At 54.4% G+C, this 25,343-nt stretch overlaps 9 protein-coding genes across 9 annotated transcripts; 2 read left to right on the top strand and 7 right to left on the bottom strand.

Moving 5' to 3' along the window:
* Nucleotides 1–3,916: 3,916 nt before the first annotated feature.
* Nucleotides 3,917–6,364, top strand: SODALDRAFT_282735 (hypothetical protein; the record flags this gene model as incomplete). The annotated part of the gene is made up of 2 exons (XM_028608357.1): nucleotides 3,917–5,812; nucleotides 5,897–6,364. 2 exons carry the CDS (start codon nucleotides 3,917–3,919, stop codon nucleotides 6,362–6,364), a joined length of 2,364 nt encoding a protein of 787 aa, XP_028463535.1.
* A 1,033-nt stretch (nucleotides 6,365–7,397) lies between these two features.
* SODALDRAFT_328116 (solute carrier family 35 member B1) lies at nucleotides 7,398–9,327 on the bottom strand. The gene is made up of 3 exons (XM_028610601.1): nucleotides 8,897–9,327; nucleotides 7,994–8,817; nucleotides 7,398–7,863 (listed from the first exon to the last, which is right to left on the bottom strand). The coding sequence occupies exons 1-3, from the start codon at nucleotides 9,124–9,126 to the stop codon at nucleotides 7,634–7,636; spliced, it is 1,284 nt and encodes a 427-aa protein (XP_028463536.1). The 5' UTR covers nucleotides 9,127–9,327; the 3' UTR covers nucleotides 7,398–7,633.
* A 946-nt stretch (nucleotides 9,328–10,273) lies between these two features.
* Nucleotides 10,274–11,089, bottom strand: SODALDRAFT_50040 (hypothetical protein). Its single transcript, XM_028615419.1, has one exon. The coding sequence runs from the start codon at nucleotides 10,943–10,945 to the stop codon at nucleotides 10,463–10,465; it is 483 nt and encodes a 160-aa protein (XP_028463537.1). The 5' UTR covers nucleotides 10,946–11,089; the 3' UTR covers nucleotides 10,274–10,462.
* A 21-nt stretch (nucleotides 11,090–11,110) lies between these two features.
* On the bottom strand, nucleotides 11,111–12,363 carry SODALDRAFT_282751 (hypothetical protein; the record flags this gene model as incomplete). The annotated part of the gene is made up of 3 exons (XM_028608358.1): nucleotides 11,111–11,248; nucleotides 11,316–11,896; nucleotides 11,955–12,363. The coding sequence occupies 3 exons, from the start codon at nucleotides 12,361–12,363 to the stop codon at nucleotides 11,111–11,113; spliced, it is 1,128 nt and encodes a 375-aa protein (XP_028463538.1).
* A 2,409-nt stretch (nucleotides 12,364–14,772) lies between these two features.
* SODALDRAFT_337051 (hypothetical protein) lies at nucleotides 14,773–16,689 on the bottom strand (the record flags this gene model as incomplete). The annotated part of the gene is made up of 2 exons (XM_028612642.1): nucleotides 14,773–16,164; nucleotides 16,201–16,689. The coding sequence occupies 2 exons, from the start codon at nucleotides 16,687–16,689 to the stop codon at nucleotides 14,773–14,775; spliced, it is 1,881 nt and encodes a 626-aa protein (XP_028463539.1).
* Nucleotides 16,690–17,089: 400 nt separating this feature from the next.
* On the top strand, nucleotides 17,090–19,185 carry SODALDRAFT_328121 (P-loop containing nucleoside triphosphate hydrolase protein). The gene has a single exon (XM_028610602.1). The coding sequence runs from the start codon at nucleotides 17,561–17,563 to the stop codon at nucleotides 19,010–19,012; it is 1,452 nt and encodes a 483-aa protein (XP_028463540.1). The 5' UTR covers nucleotides 17,090–17,560; the 3' UTR covers nucleotides 19,013–19,185.
* Nucleotides 19,186–19,580: 395 nt separating this feature from the next.
* On the bottom strand, nucleotides 19,581–20,997 carry SODALDRAFT_381031 (hypothetical protein; the record flags this gene model as incomplete). The annotated part of the gene is made up of 4 exons (XM_028615144.1): nucleotides 19,581–19,798; nucleotides 19,931–20,208; nucleotides 20,271–20,725; nucleotides 20,801–20,997. The coding sequence occupies 4 exons, from the start codon at nucleotides 20,995–20,997 to the stop codon at nucleotides 19,775–19,777; spliced, it is 954 nt and encodes a 317-aa protein (XP_028463541.1). The 3' UTR covers nucleotides 19,581–19,774.
* Nucleotides 20,998–21,163: 166 nt separating this feature from the next.
* SODALDRAFT_282837 (SET domain-containing protein) lies at nucleotides 21,164–22,414 on the bottom strand (the record flags this gene model as incomplete). The annotated part of the gene is made up of 1 exon (XM_028608363.1): nucleotides 21,164–22,414. One exon carries the CDS (start codon nucleotides 22,412–22,414, stop codon nucleotides 21,164–21,166), a length of 1,251 nt encoding a protein of 416 aa, XP_028463542.1.
* A 413-nt stretch (nucleotides 22,415–22,827) lies between these two features.
* SODALDRAFT_283286 (hypothetical protein) lies at nucleotides 22,828–24,603 on the bottom strand (the record flags this gene model as incomplete). Its single annotated transcript, XM_028608398.1, has 2 exons — nucleotides 22,828–24,007; nucleotides 24,140–24,603. 2 exons carry the CDS (start codon nucleotides 24,601–24,603, stop codon nucleotides 22,828–22,830), a joined length of 1,644 nt encoding a protein of 547 aa, XP_028463543.1.
* Between the last annotated feature and the right edge of the window lie 740 nt (nucleotides 24,604–25,343).

Consider the following 25,343-nt stretch of genomic DNA (forward strand, 5'->3'; position numbering starts at 1 on the left):
TACCTGAAGCAGAAGTGTGAACGACCTTAGACGACCACGTTACCCGTTAGTCACGGAACATATAGATGAGGTGATATTGGACATGGGAACAGCCACCAAAGCCTTTGAGAAGATTGTGCCTAATTGAGGTTCTTAGGAAGTACAGTCCGAGCAAGCCGGGGATACAACAAATCACGTTTATTGTCTTCAGCCGGCGACTCTCGATCGAAAGTTGGAGATTTGTTCGTCCTGTTTAGCATGTGAGTTCATCAAGAAGACAGCTCGGAAAACTTTTGGTTAAGTACCTTAAGGTACCTTAATTAGCTGTTGGTTGGCTTGGTCATGAAGGTGCCTGTACTCTTGACACCAGTCCAACAGGAGGGGTTGGTGTGGATGAGACCTTTGCTATGTACTCTATACACGGAAGGAGACGAAGCCCCGTACGAACAACGAAGGATGATAAAAGCAGAAATACGAGTAGCTCATTATTACTTGGTACTCATTTTGAGACCCGAGGGTTTGGTTGATTCAGGACCATTTGCGAGAGAGCATGGAGTTCTGAAGGGAAGAGAATAATAGATGTATGGAGAACCTCCGTACGATATAAGAAGCGCGAATAATACTACACAACAACCCCTGTTTAATTATATTTGAGGTACATTCGAAATTTACCCTTTATAGGAAATTTAAGAAGGTTCGAGGAACGTACCTCCACTATACGTAGTTCAGGACTACCTTAGCTATGGCACGAAGTACAATAGCTCCAACAGTTTCAGCAGTCAGTTTAGCCCGGTGTTTCACAATTTGCCAAGATGACGAAACCCCAGTTGGAGCACTCTATTACCTGCTAATTTCCAGACTTGCCATGAGGTTCGAGGAAGATCCTCGGAGCTTGGGGCCCGTGCGGACTGGGTATCGCACGAGTGATAGGACGGTCAAGCGTTGCGTCTGCTTGGGTTCTCCCAAAAGCACAAAACCCACAAGCGCGAAGTCGATAGGACGTTGACTTCCGGAGTATTGCTTCTTCGAATATCGAAAGGCTGCCTGTCAACGAGTTGTCGCGAGGAATCTTGGTTAGGGTGCCAACGATCGTCAGCCATATTACTAGGAAAACCTGTCCCAGACTACACCAGGACCAATAACAAGCAGGTTATTTCGGATGATATCTATGGGGGACGATAGGTAGGTAGCCTTGACGCTGATCTCATTTCGGTCCCTACCCTTTGCCGAGCTCGCACCCCCCGAGGTTTGGACCCGTTTTGGGGGAACGCATTCAATATTCCGCTTTGAAGCCGCCCGACTCACCGCAGGCTGGAATACATACAGAAGAGCCACGCCCAATCGAGTACACGGTCAACTGTAGCGAAGACTGCGTAGGGGAGTTAGGAAGGTGAGCGGAAGAGGACGAAAGTAATCATGGAGTGACGTTCCAGGCCGCAAGTCAGCCCGTCCAGTCAACCTCGCTTCGTTCCCCGACCCTGAATTAGTCAATCGGCCGGGCGACAAAGGGCGACTGCTGTGACTATTAAGGGCGAGAAGCGCTTATCCGTCTTACGCAGCACAGGAAGAAAGGTCATTTAGAAGAGGGATGTGGCGATTTTAACAATCCGCACCGTCGTACCCGTCGCCTCGCAATCTCGTAAAATTTCAAGACAGATTTGATCCGACAGCTCCGTGGAGAATGCACATCAAGATAGGTGTTATTGCGCTGGGAAGTTAGCGACAGCGACCCGCATTCTTCCGTCCTGACATTTAAATTAGCACGGAGATCATCCTGCATCTCATACCCCTTCTTTATGACGACGCACTGAGATCCTGAAAACACTCGGTGAGGGTTCGTGCCCTGTTTGGACACTGACCAGTGAGCGTATAAGAAACAAAGTGGTTGGACGATGTACCGTTGTACAGACCCATGTTCCACTCAGCGGCTGGAGAGGGTCAGGTAATTATCCGTACTTCATAAGGTACCTACCTAGGTACTTCGAACAAAGTAGGTACCTTAGACAAAGGCAGGAGGAAGGACCTCGGGGCTGACTGGACTTGACCAGGAGTAGGTACCTAGGTAGGTAAGGACAATGAACCCCCCTTGTACCCCTGTCGTCCAAATTTGTCACACGCGCTCTGATTGGCCCGTTCTTGGCGCCTGTTATGACCATGTTTGGGGACCTGAACTCTATTAATAGCCCCTGGCTCATGCTTTGCATCTGCTGTCCGTCCACTCACAGAGCGCGGCAGGGCCGCACTAAACTCCACAGACGCCCCACCTAGAGAGGGGTGCTGGCCACTCACCGTTACAGAACTCTGTAGCTCCCGCTCTGCGACCCGCCGCTGTCTGTGGTCGCAGCAACGCTTGACCATCTTCAGGCCCTTCCTGTAAGAGAAAGGACGAAGGAGTATCCGTGCTTCGTAATTAGTACCTTGTATGTCGATAATATTCACGGAACGAACACCTTCATTACCAACTATGGAGAACGAAGCGGACGAGCCAAAGGCGCTTAGTGATGTAGCGTGCGACTCGGCCAGTATTCACTCTGAAGAAGCGGTCTTGCTGTGGCTCGCTTGTTGAAGCAGACATCCGTGTGTACGTGCTTTGTAACCGCCTAGGGCAACCGACCCTCGTCTGAGGAAAATTACGACCGGCATTCGTACCCTATTCGTGTCGCCTGCCACTTGAGGCGGCAAATCCTACATTGGACAATCTTAGGGTCGGTGGTACACAGCAACGACCCTGGGACCCGATATGCATGGGGTACGAATACAACGTGCGTATGTACTTCGTATGAACGAATAGGTATCTGTCTTTCGCCGTCGAAACAACCCCCTCGCCACTTCAACCCCTTCGTAGCCCCGAGATTCAAGCCCCAAATCTCAAGACCCACGGCCCAGCCCACATCCCTCGTCCACTCAGCACTCTACGGGTAAACCCCCCTTAGCCCTGACCGGGGTAGTCTTGCATGTATGAAGTACGGATACATGCGGTACGTACTACTGGTGAGTCGGAATACCCGTACCCAGGTACCAATTGTTGGCTGTCTTCCAGGTTCACTCGCTGTCACCGTCGCTAACGGCACTTCGCCGGCTGCCACTTTCTCTTCTCTCTTCCTCCTCCTTCGCCCTCTCTTTCCTCTCTTCTTTGCAATCCGCCAACTCTATCGCCGACCATAATCAACTTTCCCTTTTCCATCACCCTCCTTCCCTTCTTACCTCCTCCTTAATCACCCAGCTAAACAACCACACTTCTACCTAGCCATTCTTTTCCTTCTCCAGTCATGTGTCTGTCATTGTAGCGACGCAACGGCTGCTCATTACATACACACCGTCCTCCGTCCTCCGCCCTCCAAATGCTAGTCGTTGTTGGGTCGATCTAATTCATCTATTTCAAAACTTATTTCCTTCTCGCGTCTTGATCTTTTCTTTCCTCTTTTATATCTTCACTGGTCTACCTCTCCACTCGGCCTAATCAATCGCGGACGAAGCCACCTGACCTCACCACGAAACGTCTACTGCAACCGGAAACGACACATCCATCGAACGTGTTCCTACTGGGCGGTGTTTTGCTTCTCTCATCGCTTTTCGACGTCATAAAAGGGCGCCAAAGGATAGACGGGGGTGCTTAGGAAGGAGGAAAACAAGTCCAAGACCATAAGGGGCATAGAAGGAAACGGTGGCCTAGAAGAGGAACGGGTATCGGGCGACGCTGGGACAAAAGAACCTACACCTACCGAGCGCGCGACAGGATTCAGCAGCGCTGCCCACCCTGCAACTGAGGATCAGACTCGCCACTTCGCACTTATTTTCTTCACATTCACGACCGTTACACTTACAACATCTTCCCTGAACTCACGCCCGCTATCGCGACGATTTCTATATCATTCCTTTCCCACTCGACCGACGTACGAACCAGCCAGCCGCAGGCAGACAGACACGCATAGAGAAGATGCCGTCCGCAGCAGCAAGACGGCTCTATGAAGATCAGATCCCGTCTTTCATGGCAGTATTTGATCTTGATGCTGAAACTATGGCCGATCAAGACACAGTCACCTTGGTGAACCCTAAGCTGGCCGAGCTGGACGCTTCATATCCCTCCCTGCAGAAGCCGCTCTCAGCGCAGCACTTTCGGGCGGCCACGATTACTCCTGATTCTCTACACAAACATAACGACAGCACATCCACGCAAGCGTCAGAATCCGCCGAGTCTTCACCTACCACTACCCTCTCCACAACGGACTCTTCTCCTTTGACCGACCCTTCACCATCGTCCTCCCCGGATTCGCCAATCAATCTCATACCGCTCTCATCCTTCCCGGGCACGTCTTTCGGCGCCCTTCCGCCAATGAATGCCCTCACGATCCCTGAAAACTCGTCTCTCATGAGCAATGGTCGACCCATGACTTCGCCGGCGCCGCGGCGTCCCAAGAATATGAAGGGCCTATCGATACAACCGCCCTGCCTGAATACGACGGTTGTGAATACAAATATCATGGCATCAGAGCCCGCATCTCCGGCTTTCATCAAGCCGACAATCCCGGCCATGAAGCGGAAACCGAGCCAATTGAGTCTCAAGACAAGCTCCTCTGACCTAATGGCGAAGACCACTTTGGAGGTTCCAAGCACACCTGCTCTGCCTCCTATTCTCCAGCGGCGGGCACTTAAGCACTCGACATCGTCTCCACATATGCTCTCGGGTCTGAAGTCGGCCACCCATGGCCCGCCCGGCGGCATGACCTTTCCCAAGGTTCTGGAGCGCAACGAGTCTGGTCTGTCCGAGGTTCTGCGGCCAACTAAGACTGTTATCCCCACTTCCTTTGGACCAGCCATCACCGAAGAGGATTCGCCAATCCGAACACAACTCGCTGATCGTGGTGTCATGGATTCCGAGCCGTTCCACGAGCAGGAGAAGAACGAGGACCAGAAGTCGCCTGGCTATCCGGAGGGCCCGCTTGCCATTTACGACGACGACGTCTTTCTCTACTCAGAGCCCACGGCTGAGGAGGCAGCTAGGTTTGATGTGGTGATCAATGTGGCTCGCGAGGTCAACAATCCGTTCAGCCGCTTCCGCCCCACTGAGCAGGTGGCTTCCGACAACAGCCCCATTCCGGATACAGCCGTCACAGCCGCCAGCTTTGCAACTGCATTTGAATATCCACCAACAGAGGAGCAAGCAGCCGAGACACCAACGACACCAAGAGCCGCCCCCTCATTGCCATTGAAGCAGCCCGAGTACATCCACATACCCTGGGACCATAACACAGACATCGCGCCAGATCTAATGCGCCTCTGCGAGACCATCGATTCACGAACGAGGGAAGGCAAGAAGGTCCTGGTCCACTGCCAACAAGGCGCAAGCCGATCGGCCAGTCTGATTATTGCCTACGGCTTGTATCGAAACCCCGCCCTCGGCGTCAACGACGCATACTACGCGGCGCAAGCGAAAAGCAGATGGATCAGCCCCAACATGAAGCTGATGTACTGCTTGCAAGACTTTCAGAAGGAGGTGGCTAAGCGGAAATCTCTTTCGTCTTCCTACCGGCCACGTTCAGGACGCAGTCCGGCAAAGCACCGCTTGACTCTTTCAGCGGATGCCATTGAGCTGCCAATGAAGGAACCCCGAACTGCCCCTCTCCCGGACAACGGTGAGGGTGCATCGAGGAACGGCAGTCCTGCTGCCAATGACAGCCCAGGCCGAGCAAGAGGGTACTCGACCCCTGGTGGCCAGTCCATTTCACCTGGGCCATCGTCGGCCCCGTCAAGCTTTGCGTGGTCAGAAAAGGAGTCCGACCAAAAACCGAGCATGCCTCCCCAGTTTGACCTAGATCGGCTACTCCCGCGGAACGTATCGCAGCCGTCCGATTCGAGACCGCCCGATTCAAGCCCATGTGAAGCTCTGGGCTTCACCTTTGTTTTCCCCGACGTCAAGTCCACGCCTAGTGGACTGAGTGTTCCAGGACCAAGCTACTCGATGAAGCCACCGCCGTCGCCAGGCTTTGGCGCCCACCGATTTGGCTCCCCTGCGGGGTTCGGATTCTCCAGCCTCAACCTCGGGCCGTCTCCCGGTTCCGGATTCCGCCGAGGGAGCGAACAGGCCAAAGTGGTTGAGCGTGAGATATCAGTGGTGGGTGCATCGCCAGATGACGCCGCTTTGATGTCACCAAGAGCCGAGACGATGACCCGCAACCCGTTGCGTGATCCATGTAGTGAGGTGGCCGGCATGCACTTCGTCGAGATACCGCCAACGCCTGGCGACAGCCTGTTCTCGCCTCGCGAGACCATGTTCCCACGAGATCCATTCGCCCCCTTTGGACGGCCACCGCAGTTTGCGGATCCCCGGAGTCCCCCAACCACGGGCGAAACGCCCATTGTTCGATCCATCGACGAAATTCTATAATTTACCCTGAATCTAGGAGCAGCAACAAAAAGCTCGCTCTCGAGGATATCGATGTCCCCCTTAACGATGGACTCCCTTTATCCTCCTCCATATCGTTGGAATTTTTTCTTTGTCAAAAATTTCCGTGCTTCTTCACTCGGCATTTTCGGCGCCATGTTTGGCACATCGGAAGCACAGCGAGTGGCGAAATATGGGCGGCTTGGTAGTCGGTTGACCCGGCGGCCTATTACAACAACAACAAAAAACGCACACTATACATTCTGTTCAAATGTATAATTCCACAGTGCATGCATCAAGAATATCATCATATGAGGAACAGGTGGAAGGTATATCTATCTTTTTTGGAGTAAGGCAGTCACGGAGCAAGGAGAGGGCACCCACAGAGGGCAGAAACGGCGATTCTTGAAAGCTCGGGCCTTGGTTTCGCAGCAAGCCTCGGCCTTTTAGCCCTGACTATTCTCTTTTACAATCGTTCACGATTCCTTTGTTTGCTTTGTGACGAGAGGGGGAGGGGCAGGGAAGCGACTGCCGCACTTTGCGGGAGTGATACCCCTAGAATCATGCACGGGATGGAGTAGGGGTCTGACGACGGAAGGTTTTGACACCATGTCTGTCTTCTGTCCACGCTGCAAGGGACGAATAAGACGAATAATTCCCACTGTTATTTGCAAAGGGCCAGAGGAAGGGACAAGAAGTTGTGATATAGGAGCAGGGAGTTGACAATAGTGGATAGCCAGCTGTAGATTTGAGCGACGAAAGAAATTCCACGAGCTTCCGAGTAGCTCGGCCTCTTTTTATTGATTTGCTCCCGAGTGTGACAAGATTCATGTGCCGGGTTTGGGATGCTGCCACACCGTTTCTTCCCTCCTTGAGGCTATGGACCAGACAGAGATTGAACGCCGGCGTCCTCTCTCGAAGGTAGGCACAGCTCACAGAGACTCACTCTTCTTCTTATCCTGTTGACATGAGTGACAGGTTGAGAAAAATACAACCAAACTGGACGTTATGTTGAACTGTGCATGTAGCTGTGCAATCCGGTTGTATGTACCATCTATTTTGCAAGGGTTAAGCCCCTTATATGAAATGTACCGAGTAGATATCTGTTTCTATGTCAAGTCTCTAATAAGACCACTCTAACGTTGCCCATGATAAACACCCCAACGCCATTCGATGCTGTACTCAAGGCAGTGGATTGGGAGACGAAAACCCGGCCCCCCTTCTCCCAGCCTGCACCCCGCCTCGTCCACATGCTGTATACTCTACACTCTACTACTGTGTCTTTTCTAACTTGGACTTGGCGGCGGCAACCTTCTTCTGTTTCTCGACTGTAGCGATGCGGGCCTCGGCGCCGATGGCACCAAAGACGAGGCCGACGCCAAGCCATTGCATGCCCGTGAGGCGGTGGCCGAAGGCGAAAACAGAGAGGGCCATGGTGACCATCTTGCGGGTCACGGTGACTGTGACCAGGACAACCGAAGAGAAGGTCGAGAGCGTGTAGACTGCGATGGGAGGGTGGGGGTTAGCGCAATTCCATCTCAGAGAAGAAGGGGGGGCAGACAGACGGGAAGAAAAATAAATCGGCATGAAATAAATAAAAGAAAGGGGAAAAAGGTGACGGGACAAACGTACAGATGAACACCTGGCCGATGGCACCGCACGTCGCGAAGCCGAGAACGTCAAACCAGACCTCGGGATTGCGGCCCATGAAAGCGAGGGCGCCGACCAACTCGCCCGTGCTACTGGCGACATCCATCCCGAGCCACTCTCCAACGCGCATGCGGACGAGCCAGGGGCTCAGGAGCAAGTAGAGCGTGGTGACAGCGCTGCTGACCAAGTTGTTCGCGCACATCATCTGGGGTCCCGTGTAGCCCTTGAAGGTGGAGAAGATGTAGTCCTGGGTCGTGTTGGTCAGGCCGTCGAACAGCAGGTTAATACCAAGCAAGAGAAGACCCCAGGGCAGGTTCGCGTCCGGGTTGGCGGCCGTCCTGCGGCTCTTCTTGGCCGAGCCGGTGTGCAGGGTGAAGATGGCGACGCCGAGCGTCACCGCCGCGACGACGAGGTACTTGTACAGCGGGTAGCGGCGCCCGAAGAGGGTCGTGTGCAAGAACATGACGGGGAGGAGCTTGCACGACTTGGCCAGCAGGTAGGTGATGTAGTCGATGTGCGCGAGGGACGCGTAGCCAAATGGCGAAGCGAGCGACGAGGTCACGGAGACTAGGATGAGCGGCAGCACCATGCGCCGAGAGGGGAAGATGGGCGGTAGCGATCGTGGCGTGGTGCTGTCGGTAGCAGTGGTGCGCGAGGCGCTCCAGCAGAGGTATAGAAAGCCCGTGACGGCAGCGAAGAGGGACTGAATCGTGTTCAGGAAGACGGGATATTGGAAGACTTCCGGGTCGTCGACGGGTCCGTACCGTGTCGTGGTGAGCTTCTCTTGGAGGTAGCCCCAGGTGATGCTATGAGCCGGGTTTTCCCGTGTTAGATTTCTTTCCATTGTAGGGCGTTACTCGAATAGATGGGGAGGGACGGTCATACAAGGATACGTAAATTCCCGTCACCGCGACCAGAAGCTTGAATGCGACCGCATGGTGGGACTCGATCTGGGCAGAAGTGCTCTCAGCTGTGACGGGAGCTGCGACAATCTTGCCATTCGCCACTGGCTTGGTGATAACAGCGTCCTTTTTGCGCGCAGCACCATCATATTTACTGAAGTACTCGGACGACGCCTCCCGTCGGATAGGGGTCGCTTGTTTAGAACGCGCCATGGTTCGTCGCGAAGAGGTGCAAAGCCGAGTGTCAAGAGAAAGAAACTGAGCAGTAGCAGAAGAACATCAATTGAGGTTTAACTTGTTCCCATGACTGAAACCAATGTATTTCAGTAAAATAAGAAAAGGAAGAAACTGCAGTACGAGTCAACAAGAGTGATAAGGACACGCAACATCAATCAAAGTTTTAGGTGATTCAAGAAGACGTATTGGGAAGTCGCAAAAACAACCCCCCCCCCCCCCCCCCCCCCCCCCCCCCCCCCCCCCCACCCCCGCACCACCCCCCCCCCCCCCCCCCCCCGGCGGATGCTCGCGAGATGACAGTTGGCTTCATCCCGCCACTAATCTGACCTTGGGGCGCAGAGTTCCCCCGGAGCCAGCATTCCGTCTCCAAAAGCCACAATGTAAGGTACCTAAGTACATAGGTACGTCGTAGACTTGCCGATGTGGGGTCCTCTCCACAAGCTCCGGCGCCGGACATAACCATATCGCAATAACGGCAACTCTCTAAGGTACGAGCTCCTGTTACGTTACGTACGTACCTTACTTTGTGCTGAGTAATTACTTTCTTACCCGATTCACATACTGTACAGAGGCAGATTTAGGGTACTAGTCCTGTTATGAGGCGACTACTATGGTTTGAGCGTTTATGGCAGTTGATCTGACATTGATATGGCGGTTTGGGAAGGGATGATTGTATATGTGTAACACGCAAAAACCGGTAAAAGGTTGTGAAATGCTTCGTTCCTTTCGCAGGCCTACTATAGCTTACTTTTTTTGCCAGCGAAGTGAAAGCCTATCGCGGAGTTCGTAAAAGAAGCAAACCGGCCAAGTGACCTAAAGACGGAGGACGAAAGAAAATGACATCCTTGGATCGTCCTCCTCGGTACATTTGTGGCGTATTGGCATTAACATCAGGCATGATTTCGACACTCATAGCAACAGTGTCTATCCACATCACTAATCAGTTTCCGTTTACTACGCTCGATTAATTTGCATTTTTTCCTCGCCTAATAGCTAGATACCTCAATCTAGAGACCACTGTCGGGGAAAAGTTGGAAAATGTTTCGACCCACTGGCAATCCACCGCAGGAAATCCTTGCTGAATTGGGTGTATTGAACCGAGCCCTTCACAAAACTTCTTCTGCTGACTTGGAACTTGAGAGCTTTTTAGGGTGTCTTGGAGCCGCAGTTGGTTGCAATGGTGGTGTGGAATTGAGAGGAGAAGCGGACTGAAGATGGAGGGCGTGTCAAGAGCTAGAGAATGTGTGTGATAAGTGTTCAAGTTGGGGTGAGACTAAAGATGCATCGGGCTGGCGGGTTCCAAGGGTGTCGATTATCGGTGTAGAAGCAAGGTACGGTTTTGAGTGACGGTGTCCCAGACACATGAGGCAAGGTAGGAGGGATGTGGGGGAGGAGGATTCTGCATCACATCGTAAGAGCAAACTGCCTGCTGCCCGACCTGGAGACACAAGCGGGGTAAACGATGGCGGCCAATCTGATATGGATTCGTGCCGTAGTACCGTGCTGCCTTCGCGCGCATCGGGTGATAGGAACAATGCCGCATTGGTCGTCGTCGCGGTGACTGCCATGACGATGATCGAGAGGGTACAATTTCGTCGTGAAACCGCCTGCCCAGTGCGCCAACGGGGAAAACGGGGGGGAAAGTGGAATAAGGAATAGAAGACAAAGAGAAAAATGAGAGCCTCGGTGGGATGGAGAAGTGAGAGTTCGGCTTAAGGATATCATATGAGTTTTGTTTTTCTTGCGACGAGGGGCACCAAAGCATCGTGACGTTGTGTGGTTCCCCTACTCCCATTCAGCCGAACATGGCGGCCTCGCGGCAGATGAAGTCTGTGTGATGTCCCAGCAAAGGGTTACCAGAACCCGATCCGAAACGAAGAATCCAGAGGAATACAGATTCGTGGCCGAGGTCAAGTGCGCGCGCGTGGGGCAAGGGAAGCAGTCGTCGGCAACGGGTTGCCTACTCGGGAGACTGCGCCTGGCTTCGGCGCATCTTCTCGGCCTCTAGGTTCTCGTACAGGAGAAACAGAGCCGTCTCATTCGCCTTGGCTGTTCCCATGATGGTAAACATCCTCTCTCCGGTTTCATCGTGCGGGGCCTGACGTGGGAGTTAGCCATGTTTGTGATTCGCTTAATGGGACCACAAGCAGAGATAATTGACTGACCTTAGCGATGGAGATGCGGGCGCCCGACGTCTTGCGGATCTCACTGATCTTGCTCCCGCCACGACCAATGATGCAGCCAACCATGTCGGCGGGAATACTGATGTTCTGGGTCTGAATCTCCTCACCATTCTCGTCGTGCGTGGGAGGGCCACGGGTGGCTGCGTCAGAATCTGAGCGGCGGTTGTAGGTGCGTGAACCACCGTTGCTGAAATCGGCGCCATTGCCTGTTCGTAGCACGCGAGGGCTGCCGTAGTCCTGATTCCTGCCGCCTGCAGTGCCGTACCCGGAGCTAGCACCGCCCAGAGTCGAGCCACCCGTCTGCGTGCGGACAACGGGGTTGTACAGCACAGTGCCAGTACCGCGCTGCCAATCGTCGACGAGGCACTTACAGATCTCCCAAATAGCGGCCCTAATGCCCTCCGGCGAACCCTGTACCTCGACAATCCTCTCCGTTGACTGGGGTAGCATCTCCTTCTGCGCAACCATACGGACGCCTGACACATCTTGGATATGCTTGATCTTCAGGCCCTGGCGACCAATAATGGTGCCCATCTGGTTGTGGGAGATAAGAAGTTTGATCGCTGCATCTGAGTTAGCAAGAACCGGTTTATTGAGGTCCCGGGATATTCGGAGACATACGGTGAGTTCCCGTGTTTTGAACGACGCCTCCCATGCCCACGGCCGGAGCGCCCTCGAGAAGAGCCTGCGCAACGATGGCGTAGGCGCGGGAGATTCCCTCGCAGCCACCTGTGATAGTCAAGACACGGTCATGAACGCCCTGGACGACCTTGCTGACGCCGGCCTTGACGCCAGTCTCGTCTCTGAGGTCGGCGACGTTCTTGCCCGATTTGCCGATGATGACACCAGCCTCCTTGGAGGAAACGAGGGCTCGAAGGGTGAGTTGCGTTTGAGCATATTCCTCGTCGGTCTTGGGAGCGGGCTCCCCATCAGGCCCAAGTCTAGGCTCGTTTTCGTCGAGTTTGAGCTGATCCATGCTGTTGATCACGTCAACACCATTCGGTGACATAGTATCCTGAGAAGCGGACATGATGTCGGTTGGGGAAAGTATAGTGGAGGGAAATTGTCTAGGATAAAGCGCAGGTGAGGACGAGGTCGTTAAACGAGACGGTCGCAAACGGATGAATGCTGTGACTGGCCGCCGGGGTCAATCAGTCAGAGCAGTCGCGTAGGCTTCCAAGATACGTTAGCAGGGTGACGTTAGAGCCAGCAGTACGGTCAATGGAGGGATCCGTGTCGCTGGGGCGCAATTGAAGAAACGGCGAGAAGATTATGAAGAAGTTCACATTGAAGCTTCAAAATGCAACAAGGGCAGGTGGGGGGGAAGAAGGATGCATTGATAGCAGGAGTAGGAGTAAATTGCATGGAACAGAGACAACCAATGACACCACACGACGGGAGCGACAAAGAAAAGTCAAGGTGATGAGATGGAAATGACCTGGATGGGAAAAACAATGTGGGACTCGCTTAGAATGGTCATACATACAGTTGTTGTTGGTATTGGGCGTGGCAGCGTGGCAAAACCAGTTAGTTGCTGGAGCTGCGGTGAAGGGAAGCGGGGGTGAGAGAACTCGGGGTTGTCTTCTATTTTCTTTTTGTCCTCTTTTTTTTTTTTTTTGTAATGGCGCACCGATGTGGTTGTGGAGGTGATTTTTTTTCTTTTCCTTTTGGCGAGTCGGGTTGTCGCACTTTGGTGTATGCGGGGTTGGGAGGGGCGTGGTGCTAGATCCCCAAGGTGGGAGAGTTTTTGGTGTCACGGGTGGGTTTCGTCGTGGTCAAGCGACGAGGTGTAAGGACGGTTCCTATTTGGGTTGGAACACCAACCAAGGTAGGCAAGTAGGTCGTTCGGGGTAGCTTGGGGGGCCTGGGCTGGAAAGGAAGCGTTGGCTGCAGGATCTGCCAGCCAAGGTCTCGGGCTCGGTAGATGCAGATTGGTGCCAAAGATTTTGGACGAGGGACGTCCAAACGACACGTCGTTAGGAGGACAGGTGAAATCCCTTGAAAGGTAGATATCTGAGGCTCTAGAAGAGCGTCTGGAAGAGCACGGAGACAAGGTGGAAGGGGAGTGTGAAATACGCAGAGTGGATGGAAAGGAGAACGAGAGGAGACGATACGTGGGGGGGAATAGAGCGGTCGCGAAGACGCGGTGGAGGATGCGTGTGGGTTGAAGTCGGTAAATGTGGGTGGGTGGTAAGGAGAGGTACGAGATAAGGGTGAGAGTGAGATCGGGAAGATGATGATGGGAGATGGTGGCGGGTTGTAAAGGTATAAAGGTAGAGGGAGAGGGGGGAGGAGAGGAGAAGAGAGGAGAAGAGAGGAGAGAATGGAAGGTTGAAAGAGGTGCGTGCTAGAGTGGGTGGTTGTTGATGGAATGGATCAAAAATGGAAGCTGTGCTCTGGCTTGTCCTGGCTTGTAAGTAAGGTAGGTATCGGCGAACCGGCAAAGGACGGACCCTGGGGTCAGAGGTCCTGGGTGGCTTAGTGTGGGTCTGAAACTATGACCTCCGTGGAAAGTACAGATTGAGTATCAATACTGGGAGACGAAGTCATCGGTGCGTAACTCCGTGGCCCTCTATCTAGCTTTATACACATTAGAGATACTTACGTATGAAGGTACCTATGCAAACGAAACTTTGCCGTGATACCTACCTCACCGTTCCTTTAAGAACCTTACCGTCGGAGAATTGGGCGCCGGGCGTTGTTCATCAATGATGATGTCGTACGAAGTATCCGTACTGCGTCCGTACCTACCTACCTTAGGTAATAGTCCTCGCCCCAAGGTACAGTTCTTACCATATGCTTTTCAGGCACAGCAGTCAGGCCAGGGAAGGGGTTGCCCGGGGGTGAGCTAGAAAGGGTAAAACGGCAGACGATGGAGGGAGGGGCAAACTCGTAGCTTGGTTGCACCTGCTTTACACTCACTACCTTAAGGTAACTTACGCATTTGAGTCGCGGAAAGACTCCAGAGAAAACTACGTATTGTACTGTACAACAGAGGGATGGGAATGGGGTTTCGAAGTAATTACCTTATGTCCGACTTGCTTGTACGGAGTGTCTGGTAGGGTCATCTCGCGCGAACTCACACAACCACCCCTAGATTTCCCATTATCCACACAACCAACACAGCAAACAAATGCGCTCCCCATCCTTCTTCTCTCTCACTCCTCTAGACTAGAACATTCATCCTGTTCTTCTGGGACAGAACAAGTGCAATCGTGATAACTGTACGCTTAATTCGTCTCGAGGACCTAAGTTCAATGTCGGTGACTCAGGTGATCCTGGGTTGTTTGCGTAGTTTGCGTACAGCTTCAGGAAGGATGGTCATTATCACGACCATGATATCTTTGTCCCAATCTTACTTGCCCGATACTGTCATCCGGCTCGGCTGCATTCCCATGGAGGCGAACCCAACAAATGTTCCGTTTTGCTCTTTGTTTTCTCACCTCTGCCGCAACTCCTTTTCATGCTGTAGCCAAAAGTTTTTGCAAACCCTGTGACCCCAGTGGTCAACCCACCACTCACCAAAACTGTCCTCGACTTCGAAATCCACCTTGCTGACACGCTCGTCCCGCTTCAGCCCACACACGAGGCACGCCTTGGGCGCGGTGGGAACCACCTTGGCCGTGGTCACCGCCATGGTCTCGGCTAATTCGGGCACTGGGAGCGGGCGCCGCCCTGTAGAGCCGCCCTTGCCGCCGGATGCCGCCGCGCTGGCCGCCGCCACCGCTGACCTGAGCCGACCGACGTTCTCGCGCCAGGCTGCCACTACATCGGCGGCCTCGCGGTCCTCACGGGCTGCCTGGGCACGGTCGACGCCGGCGAGCTTCATGCCCTTGGCACCCGCGGCGGAGATGGCCATGCCCTGGGAGAGGAACTTGTCGCGGTGCCAACGGAGCTTGCGGCCGGCGATTATATGGCCGGCGACTGTTGCTAGGAGCAGGAACGCACGGAGGAACGCGACTGTGCTCGGGTCAGAAGTGACACGGGTTTTGATGGAGGCGGTCTGCGTGGCAAGGGGCTTGAAGAGGGAGGTGTTGGCCATATTGAAGAGTTCGGGGAATATGGAGAGGAGGATAGAAGGAGGAGGAATGTTGGTGGGGGGCGGGGTATTGTCGTCGATGTCCTGCAGGGGAGGCGCTGAAGGGGCGGCTGAGGGCTGCGGTGAAGGGACGGCATCCCAGTCCCAGTTCTCTGGGGGTTTCGCTGAGTCGACTTCGCCTGATTCACCAAGGCCGTTCTCCGGTGGCAAGTCCTCGAAGGGGGGCCAGCCGTCATCGAATCCGGCATCATCCTTCTCCCGGCGTTTTTGCCCAGGTGTCTTAGTAGAGGACTGGCCGAAGGCCGGCCACGCCGTAGCAGGGGTGGGCGTCTTTGCCCCCTTTCCCGCCTCCCCCTTGGCGGGGAACTTGGGAGACGAGGGCGTCTTGAGCGCCAAACCCGGGTAAGGATTTCGTTCTGAAAACGATGGGGACTTGGGTGCGGAAGGGTAGGGCGTAGTGGAGGAGGCTGAAGAAAACGAGGAAGAAGTGATAGCGAGGGATGAGAGGCGAGCGCTGCCTTTCTTGGGTTGGGTTGGCTGTGGTGTGGGCGTCTCGTCTAAAGACAGGAGGTCTAGAGAGGGCAGAGACGAAGTAGGAGCTTGCTGATTTTGTTGGACTGTCTGAGGTTGCGGTGGAAGTTCCGGTCCGGATTCCCTGATCGGGTTATCGTCGCCCGTCTCAAAATCACCAAACTCATCGTCGTCGCCCACATCTTGGGCAAATTCATCTGCATCAAAGAGAACATTAGGGTCTGATTGACGTGGGCGCTTGGGCTGGGTCTCCCGAGAAGGCTGAGAAAGGGCACGAGGAACCGAAGACCCTGAAACTGATTCCTGCTTCTTGAGCACGCTAGTGTCGACTAGATTGTTGGTCATGAGATCTATGGTCGACGCACGCATGATACGTGTTGGTGGATTCGACGTGCTTGTTATTGGACCTTTCGGAGTGGTGGTTTCCAGTGTCGGTTTGGGCGCCGGTTCAGCTGCCTCGAAATCTCCCCATCCATCGTCACCATCCTCTCCTTCAACGTCTATAATCGGACGAGCGGCTTGTGGATTCTCTCCGCCTGAGGCTCCAGCAAAGGATGTGAATCCACCCCAGGCATCATCATCGCTGGGATTCTGTTGTGTTGTCGATATTCCAGACTGTGTTGGCTGAGGCACGGGATTGGCTGTAGTAGGTAAACTCGAGTCCCAGATGCTGCTCGACAACGGATGTTGTTGAGTGGCAGACCGCTGCTGAGCAGGCTGAGATTGGGATTGGGATGCGGGCTTCTTGTAGAAGCTGTCCAACTCGGCTAGGAGATCCGCACTCATGACCTCTGGACTTGGAGGGGCAGCATACTACTACTTGGGTACGATGGTGAATCTTTCGGCAAGCTGCAGGGTCGGCCACCCGTGTTTAGAGGGTCGAAGCGACACGACGTTTCATGGGTGAGGGGATGGGCAACTTGGAAGTGAATTGAGGACGGCGAAGGATCGCAGAAGTACAAAGTAATTACTCTGTACCTACCTTAGGTAAGGTATGTAGGTACCTAGGTAGTCACCTCCGGGTTCGGGCCCGATTGGGTATGGGCATGAAGGGGTACAAAGGTACTTGTGTACTTCGTACTAACGGCTTTGCCGCCTTGGTACATGCCAGAGGTACTCTGTCAGGTACCTTAATTACGGTACCTTACCTTACTTCTCGAGCGGCAACGGAAATTTTCAAGGCTCAACCACCTACTCCGTACTTCGTACGGACCTTCTTATTGCCATCCCATTCTAGTCGTTCTTTCTCCTTCTCTTTCAATCATCGCGGCACGCGAGCATGGCGCCCCGAACTATGGGATTGTTATGCCCATTCTGTCGACTGGCTACGAGACCTTTGGGGCTGGGTACGTCGCCGACCTCTCTACAACCCATCACCCAGCGATTCATATCACAATATGCGCGGGCCAAGCCATCGCGTATGGTTCTGTCCGATCGCAAACACGTTGCACGGCCTTCGAAAGATGGGAGTCCAAAACCACCTCGACGACTCGTCGAGGGACCTTTCGGCGGCATGAATCAGACCCAGTTCAGAGGGGGACCCGAACCTTCGCGGCGATCCACCACCAACTCAAGGTCGTCGACGGCCAGGTCCTCCAAGGCGGATAGTACCGATAGGTCCCGTAGGGGCGAACGTGCCGGATTCAAGGCCTTAAAGATGCAACGCTCTTTGACAGACATTTCATACCACAAGAGGTCGCAAATCAAGGACGAGATGCTATCCTACGAGTCCTTTGACCAGTTCGACTTGCTCCCGGCGGTCAAAGCGGGCCTTTACGACGACGTCTTGGAGGGCATGGTGAATGTCAAGCCCACTCCGGTCCAGAGACTGGCTATCCCTGCGCTTTTGGGGCAGCCAAGTCGCTTTACACCTCGGTCTGACGGTAGACATGAGTTCCTTCTCGCCGCCGAGACGGGATCGGGAAAAACACTGGCGTACCTGCTCCCCGCTGTCCATGCGCTCAAGCTCGCCGAGGCCGAGGACCCTGATATTCAAGCGTACAAGAAGCGGTTTGAGGAGGAAAGAGCAAAAGAGAAGGACGGCAAGGTCAAGTCGAAGTTTGACGAGCCGCACCCCACCATGGCGCGGCCCAAGGTCGTCATCCTTGTTCCTTCTGCCGAGCTGGTGGATCAGATCGGTACGGTTGCCAAGCGACTGTCGCACGCCGTGAAGTTCAGGTCCGAGAAGCTCTCCAGCAAGCTGAACGCAGAAGTCATCGAGCGCAATCTCTATTCCCCGCGCGGCGTGGATGTGATCATCTCGACGCCTCAGCTACTGGCTTCCATCGCCGACTCGGACCCCAATGTGCTTTCGCGCGTCAGCCATCTCATCATCGACGAGGCCGACTCACTTTTCGACCGCAGCTTTGTGCCATTGACCACCAGCATCGTCGACAAAGCCCTCCCCTCGGTCAAGAAGTTTGTCTGCTGCTCGGCCACCATCCCGCGGGGGCTGGATAAGTTCCTGGCGAGCCAGTTTCCCAATATGGTCCGCATCACCACGCCGAATCTCCACGCCGTCCCGCGACGCGTTCAGCTGGGCGTCATCGACGTGTCGAAGGATCCGTACCGCAACAATAAAGACCTGGCCGCGGCAGATGCCATCTACACGATTGGTCGGGAATCTTCGAAGCACGAAGGACTCGAGGACGGGGAGGTCGACGTTCGGCGTGTGCTCGTGTTTGTCAACGAACGCGAGAGCGTGCAGCCGCTGGCCGAATACCTCCAGTCGAAGGGCATCGACGCGATCGCGCTCCACCGCGATACCGCTGCCGAGCGACAGGCGGCCATGCTTGCCTCCTTCACCACGGCCGAGCCTATGACTATGCCTAAGCAAGAGGAGCCTGCCGTCAAGGGACGGCGCCGGCTTCCCAACGTCAAAGTCATCGTGGCCACGGATCTGGCTTCGAGAGGCATTGACACGCTTGCCGTTCGTCATGTCATTTTGTATGACGTCCCCCACACCACCATCGACTTCATCCACCGGCTGGGCCGCGCGGGTCGCATGGGCAGGCGTGGCCGGGGCATTGTTCTCGCTGGGAGAAAGGATCGAAAGGATGTAATTGCCGAGGTGAAGCGGGCTATGTTCATGGGACAGGCGCTGATCTGAGTTTTGACGGCCTGGAATGCAATATCCTACGAGTCCTATTTAGTGTAAGATTTGGAGGTTACACATTGTCAAAGACGCTCTGTACATTATATAGGTAATACATAGAACTAATAGGCAGGATACCCAACTTCATTGCCAACATATGAGATAGCTACAAGTTACCATCTGAGAAGGGATTGCTACCTAGTATATTGAACATGTCACTGATGTTATTATCGGTGGTCTGTGAGTTTGCCTCGTCTACGCTTACAAAATACTCGGACTACGAATATGTATACACAGGCAAAAATAAAAATAAAACAAAACATACAACACCGGGTATTCGCTGGTCGTCACCGACCCAACTACTAATCCGGCCCTCACTGGCTTATCTAGGGGAGAGCGGACGGGATCCCGAGTTTTCCAGTGGGTATGGTCGTATGTGCTATAACATTGTTACGAGGGTTCTTATAAAGGTAGTGCGGGACACAATAATCCGGTCCTATATCTGTGAGGATCGATGCCATCCAGCTCTCAAGGGCAAAAAGGGTAAAATATATCAGGGTGAGTGAACTTGGTCTAATGATACCTCGAATAATCCATAATCTATTAATGGTGAAATGATGACACGATAAAACACCTGAATCCCAGCAGTTGCGTGAAATTATGGACTCATAGATGCCTCCAATATCTTAACAGTCCATTAACCAACCCATTAACCTGTCATAGATTTCATATCCACCAAAAGAAAACGTTGTACCGAAACTATGCAATTCCCGCCATTTACAACACTTCAATTTCCCCATCCTAGACGTCGAACGTTTCCGCCGACGAGGCTCTTGCCGTTAGAGAAGACCCTAGGCTTATGTGCTTTGAGCCTACGCGGCATCCTTTTCCCCAAACTCCATGCATGTTTTGTTTCTCCCCATTATAAAATACCCAATCCGACATTTTTGCTGCTCCCATGCATGGTAATATGTGGGTTTGGCTCTCCTCGACGCTGGGCAAACAACGAGTCGGTTCCGTCGGTTGGCTGAAGGCGCCCTGATGTTGTTCTCCCCCTGTTGCTTTTCCTTTCCGAGCTGACTGCACGGGACAAGGAACTGTCCCTGAAGGGTTTCCAAATGCTGGAACGGCTTGGAGAGCGCTCATCTGCTTGCGAGTGGGGATCCCAGGTAGCGAGATGATGGTTATTGCAGATTGTCTGGCGACACCGACTCCGGGGACCATTTGCGTTCGACAAGCGGATGACGCGCGGGGCCTCCTGGAGCCCATTCACAAAGGGTCTCGGACACGTTCCGGTAGCCAGACGCGTCGCGGTTCTGGAATTTGCACATGCCCGAGTGGGTGGCCTCTATGCCGTAGCGAGTTACTCTCAGCAGCGGAGGACAAGCCGAGTTACCGTCGACGACAATGACACTGGCGCCTCTGATATTGGTCTTCTGGTTCTCGTGACCATGCGGACCCTGAAGCGTCCATGATAAAGGTTGGCAAAGTCGCAGGTAGTATTGCTGAGGGTCTCGCCGTCTCTCTGGAGCGTGTTGATCAAGACGGACTCGAGCTCCAAGAGCTTCCTGGGAATGGCGGCACCGGCCATCCGCTGCAGCATTGCGGCCCCAGGCGGCGGGATCGGATCCTGTGTGCAGGGTCCCTAGGAAGATAATGCCGTAGGTCGAGACGTACATACATGGAACGGGCTGGAGGAGGGCCGCCTTGAGGAGAATGCCGCCGAGGCTGTGGGCGACTCAGATGATAGGCTTGCGTAGAGAGCGACGGCTGTTGCCATGGGTTTTGCGATAGGTAGTTAACGAGTTCGTCTGGGCGTGTCGGGATATGTAGTTCTTGCTGGCGGTGCCGTTCTTTTGAAATGTCAAGACATCGGCATTATAGCCATATACCAGGATGTGGGCGCGGGCGTCGTTGGCCTCAAGAGTGCCAGGCAACAAACAGGTCGGTGGGCCAATAGACCTCTTCGGATGATGCCCACGTACTGTCAGGCGCGCCATCGAGACCGTGAAGAAGTATCAGCCACGCCACACACAAACCCTCAACTCAGCCTCGGACTTCGACATCAGTTTATATATAACCACAAAAACCAGAGATTTAACCAAAGACTATAATTAACCCTCTACTCCGGCGTCTATATGATCAACGAATGTCAGTGTATCCGCATTACTTTCCGAGTCGTGCTCTCCAGGTAAAGTGCTTCTTCGGGTCCCTTGCCAAGACACGCATTGCCTCCACATCCGGGGCCGCGGGCCCGTCCTCTATCATGCCAGCTTCGATCGCCAGCCGTGCATATTTAACAGCTAGCCCGCTCTTCCCGAGCAGGTTGTAGTTCAGCGCCGCCGTCGTGTACGCCCCGGCCAGTTTGGCCTCGAGCTTTTCCTCGGCAAACAACCGGACGTACCGATCCACCGTATCGAGCGTCACCTCGGACTTGACGTCCGACAGCCGCCCCTCGAGCTCAGCAATCTCCGCAAGCCGCCCGTCCGACGCTGCGACCGCCGTCTCATCGGTTAAGCCGCACTGTGCGCACGTGCACTCGAAACCCCAAGCCACGCGGGCCCTGTGCTGCCGCTCGGCACGTGGTGCCATCGAGTCGAGGTAGGAGATGGTCAGCTCCTCGCCCGGTGCGACGTCGCGCACGACGGTGGTACGGTGCACGAGGTCGGCGTCGACGAAGAAGACCGCGTTGGGGCGGCAGTCGTGGTTGAACCGCGACACCTCGGGGAAGTTGGCGTAGTGGTGCCCCGCCGACGAACCCGTCCCGTCCCCGCCGAGATCGACCTGGAACGAGTTGGTGGTGACGATGTCTGCGACCTCGTGTCCGCCAAAGCGCCCGGCCTGGCGCACGAAGCTGCGACGTGTTGCTGCTGGTAGGAGACTTAGAACTAGGCCTAACAAACGCTCCCGTTCCTCCCGCGGCGTGCGCTCCATGAAGTTTCGATGCGCGAGCAGGGCGGGCACTCGTGTTAGGACGACGTCTCCGCGGCGAAGGGCCCGGCTGGCCAGCATGCCAAGGCCTTTGCCGCTCACCTCCTCGACGTAGAAGGGGGACGGACCGGACGGTAGGGATGAGTGAGAGTCCCCCTCGTCTTCCAATGTCTTCGCAGCCGCCCGCCCGGCAATAGCTTTCACCTTTTCCAGGCCGTGAGCGGTGGTGATAACAACGATGCCGCGTTCCCCGCCAAAGGCCCTATTCGCGTATAGACAATATTCGCCCGCGCATCGGGAGCCTCCTGTCCACTCATCCTTGCTTGGTGGGGTTTTCGGTGGCTCGCGGCTGGATATCGGCTCACTTTGGTTTCTCTGGACATCTGGTAGCCGAGAGGATGACCATGGGTCGTAGCATGAAATCTGGCTAAGTAATGGCGTCGACGGGCAAGTGGGAGCGCTCAGTGAAGTGCGCCAGTCTGACATTGATTCTGAGCCCGTTGTCGCCATAACAAACCGAGCCGTTGTGAGGAGTCCGAAGATCATCAGAAAATCTATCATGATGGCGGAACTGGCATTGGACTCTCAGGATGTAGGATGTAAGAGGAGGTGACTGAAGTTGAACTTTGCATGATGCGATTCCCAAGACATCTCGAATTTCGCAACACAGCAGAGTCCTGGCATCAGTCTAACGGGAAACGGACAGGGGGTGTTTCGTCGTTTCATCCGTCCTCCCCCTGAGACACTGGAAAGTCGATAAATTGCGAGGTTCGAGTTTCAGGGGTTGATGGTGTTTGGTTTTGGGTTTGGTCCTCCTCTAGTCGCTTACTAAGCCATCCCGTAACTGACAACTTGATGACAAAGGCTTCGACTTCCCCGCGAAATATGTAAGCACACGTCTACCCCATATCTGCCCACGTCCCCTCCTCTCTAGAATACCTAGGTAGTTTCTCTGTATTTCGGACGACTCCCTTCTCTATCACGAGCCATGGTTGGACATCCGGAGGCGACATACCGTTGCGGTACATCCAAAGCCGCGAAAGCTCCTTGACCTTGACGACCCCCTTCGACTTACGCCTAGAAACTCCGTGAACCGCAACCTCGGCGGGGACGTCTCCACTACCGAACCCCCCGGAACCGAGCCAGGATATCTCGAATGCCTCCCGGGCGTGGTGCCCGACCGTGTCCTCAGATCCGACGAGAATCTCGCTCTCCATGAACTCGTTGTCCTCGGCACACCCCACGAGCCTGCCGGTGTTCGGATCGCGCTCGAGCGGGAACATGCCGTTGAGGTAGTGTTGGCAGAACTGATGCCCGCCGCGGTCCGAGGCGCGAGCGAAGAGCCGTCCGATGAAGCGCGGTATCGTGCGCTGCGCCGTCTGGGACGTGCAGAAATGCAGGACGCCCCAGAGGGCCACGAAGTCGGTGGTGTGCGCGTAGTGTTCCACGTGGCCGAGCGCGCGGTCGCGCGCGGCACTCGAGGTGCGTGTTGAAGAGAGCGAGGAAGTCGTTTCGCGGAGGCTGGGTGTACCAGGCAGTCCGCTTCTGCTTTCGGATCCGTTTTGGCCTCCTTTGACGTCCTCTTCGGGGAGTTCCCGGGTCTGAAAAGAATCGCCTGGGGCCAGCGATGATATAGGAGACGTGGTCCGAGTCTTTTGGGTAATCTCCGTCGTGGTCGTGGTGAGGGCAGCGAGAGGGTCGTCCTGGGCGAGGGCCTGTGAGATGACATGACGGTGAGGGTTGTTAAAGTGGTTTGCCGCGTTGCCAAAGGTATAAACCTCCAGCTTGGAGAGGAGATCTTGAGGGAGTTCCTGGAGCAACCAGTCGAGGACTAGGCCGCCCACAATACCACCTTGCGAATGCAGGATGAAGATGACCCTCGAAAATCTGGGCTCATAGAGCTTCTGCTTGACGATACGATAAGCCAGTCGGACGTCGGAGGTGGCGTAACTGAGATTGCGTTGAATCAGGCATTCTACTACGTCGAAGACGATGCCTGAGGTGCGGTTATGAATGCCAAGTACGGGACGCTTAAAGGTGAGCGCCAGCCTGTTTAAGTTGTTTCTCATCCAGTGGTCTCTGTGAGTTTTGGGGAGGAGAGCAGGAGGTTCAAGAGTTAGCACATGGTTTTTCAAGAAAAAGCCTGGATGAGCAGAAGAGAGAAATCTTCTTTCTTCTTGTCATTTTTTTCTTCTCCTTTTCCCTACTTACCCCACGGCAACACCATTGATAAAGATCCATTGCTCATCGGCATGCTCGGGCAAGGCCGGCGCGTAATGAGGATCGGAGTGATACTCGATGCTCGGACCGTTGAGCAGCAGACAAAGCGCCCAGTTGACAGTGAAGAAGACGGCGAAACCGATGGCAGCGGTCCAAATGGGGAGCACGACAACGAAGGGTAGCCACAGCAGGAAGAGCATCTGCAGAACAACGAGGACGGCATGGACAACGATGCAGAAGGCGTTCTGCCATGTCCAGGCCAGTTCGTCGAGGTGGCCTGAGTTGGGCCAGTCGTCTCCTGTGCCAATGGGCATCAGGATCCAGGGCAGAGCCCAAGCGTAGTAGAAGAAATAGTAAATATCCCACATCAGGAGGCGTGAGGGAAGGTCGGTATAGGCGTAGTTGATGACGGCCTGGCCGCCGACCTGGGAGCCAAAGAAGCGAGTAGCGCCCATGTTCGCATGCTCGGGGAGTGGTGAGCCCGGAAAGACTAGATTGTTTGATGCTCTATCCCCTGATCAAGGTTTGGATTGAGAAGACTGGTCCTAGAGCTGATTTAGCCCTTCGGGTACCTAGATGAAGACGAGTCTGGAGAGGTCGTTGGAGAAAATGCAACCATGAGGAAACGGGGAAAAGCCTTCCGACGCCGCCATTTCATACGACCACGTACTTATAAGTTGTGGCGTAGAATCAGGAGGGCTATACAGGATAGGCAGCCACCTGCTGCAAGCGGAGAGAGGGAACACTTGACTCCTGCACGAGTCCTCCTCTTGCATACCTAAGATTTGAAGATGGGGAGTACTGTGGTTGAGAAAACGGGATGACCACGTCGTTTTTCAGGGCCGAAAAGCTATATTATCCCGGGCAACAGTCTCGTGATGTCTCATGCTTTGGCTCTTTTCCACTTGGTGTCCGCTGATCTCACGTCACTCAAAAGTCGACACCCGCATTCATTGGCTGCAGTGGCTGCACCGAGATCAAATGACCAGCCACCTGGCCCTAATACTTTATCTCCTAACCGACTTGGGTTGGTTTTTTGCCGCCGCCGTCCACCAAGGCCGCTCCTGAGCGTCTCTATGTCTGATCTTTTCACTCAACGAGTAAGATAGCTTGTTGGTAAGTGATCGGAGGAGGCCATGAAGGCGACGGTTGCAAATCGCAATGACGCACGACGCCCATAGACGTCGTAAAACAT

This window comes from Sodiomyces alkalinus, assembly GCF_003711515.1.
Source record: "Sodiomyces alkalinus F11 unplaced genomic scaffold SODALscaffold_10, whole genome shotgun sequence".
Lineage (NCBI taxonomy): Eukaryota > Fungi > Ascomycota > Sordariomycetes > Glomerellales > Plectosphaerellaceae > Sodiomyces > Sodiomyces alkalinus.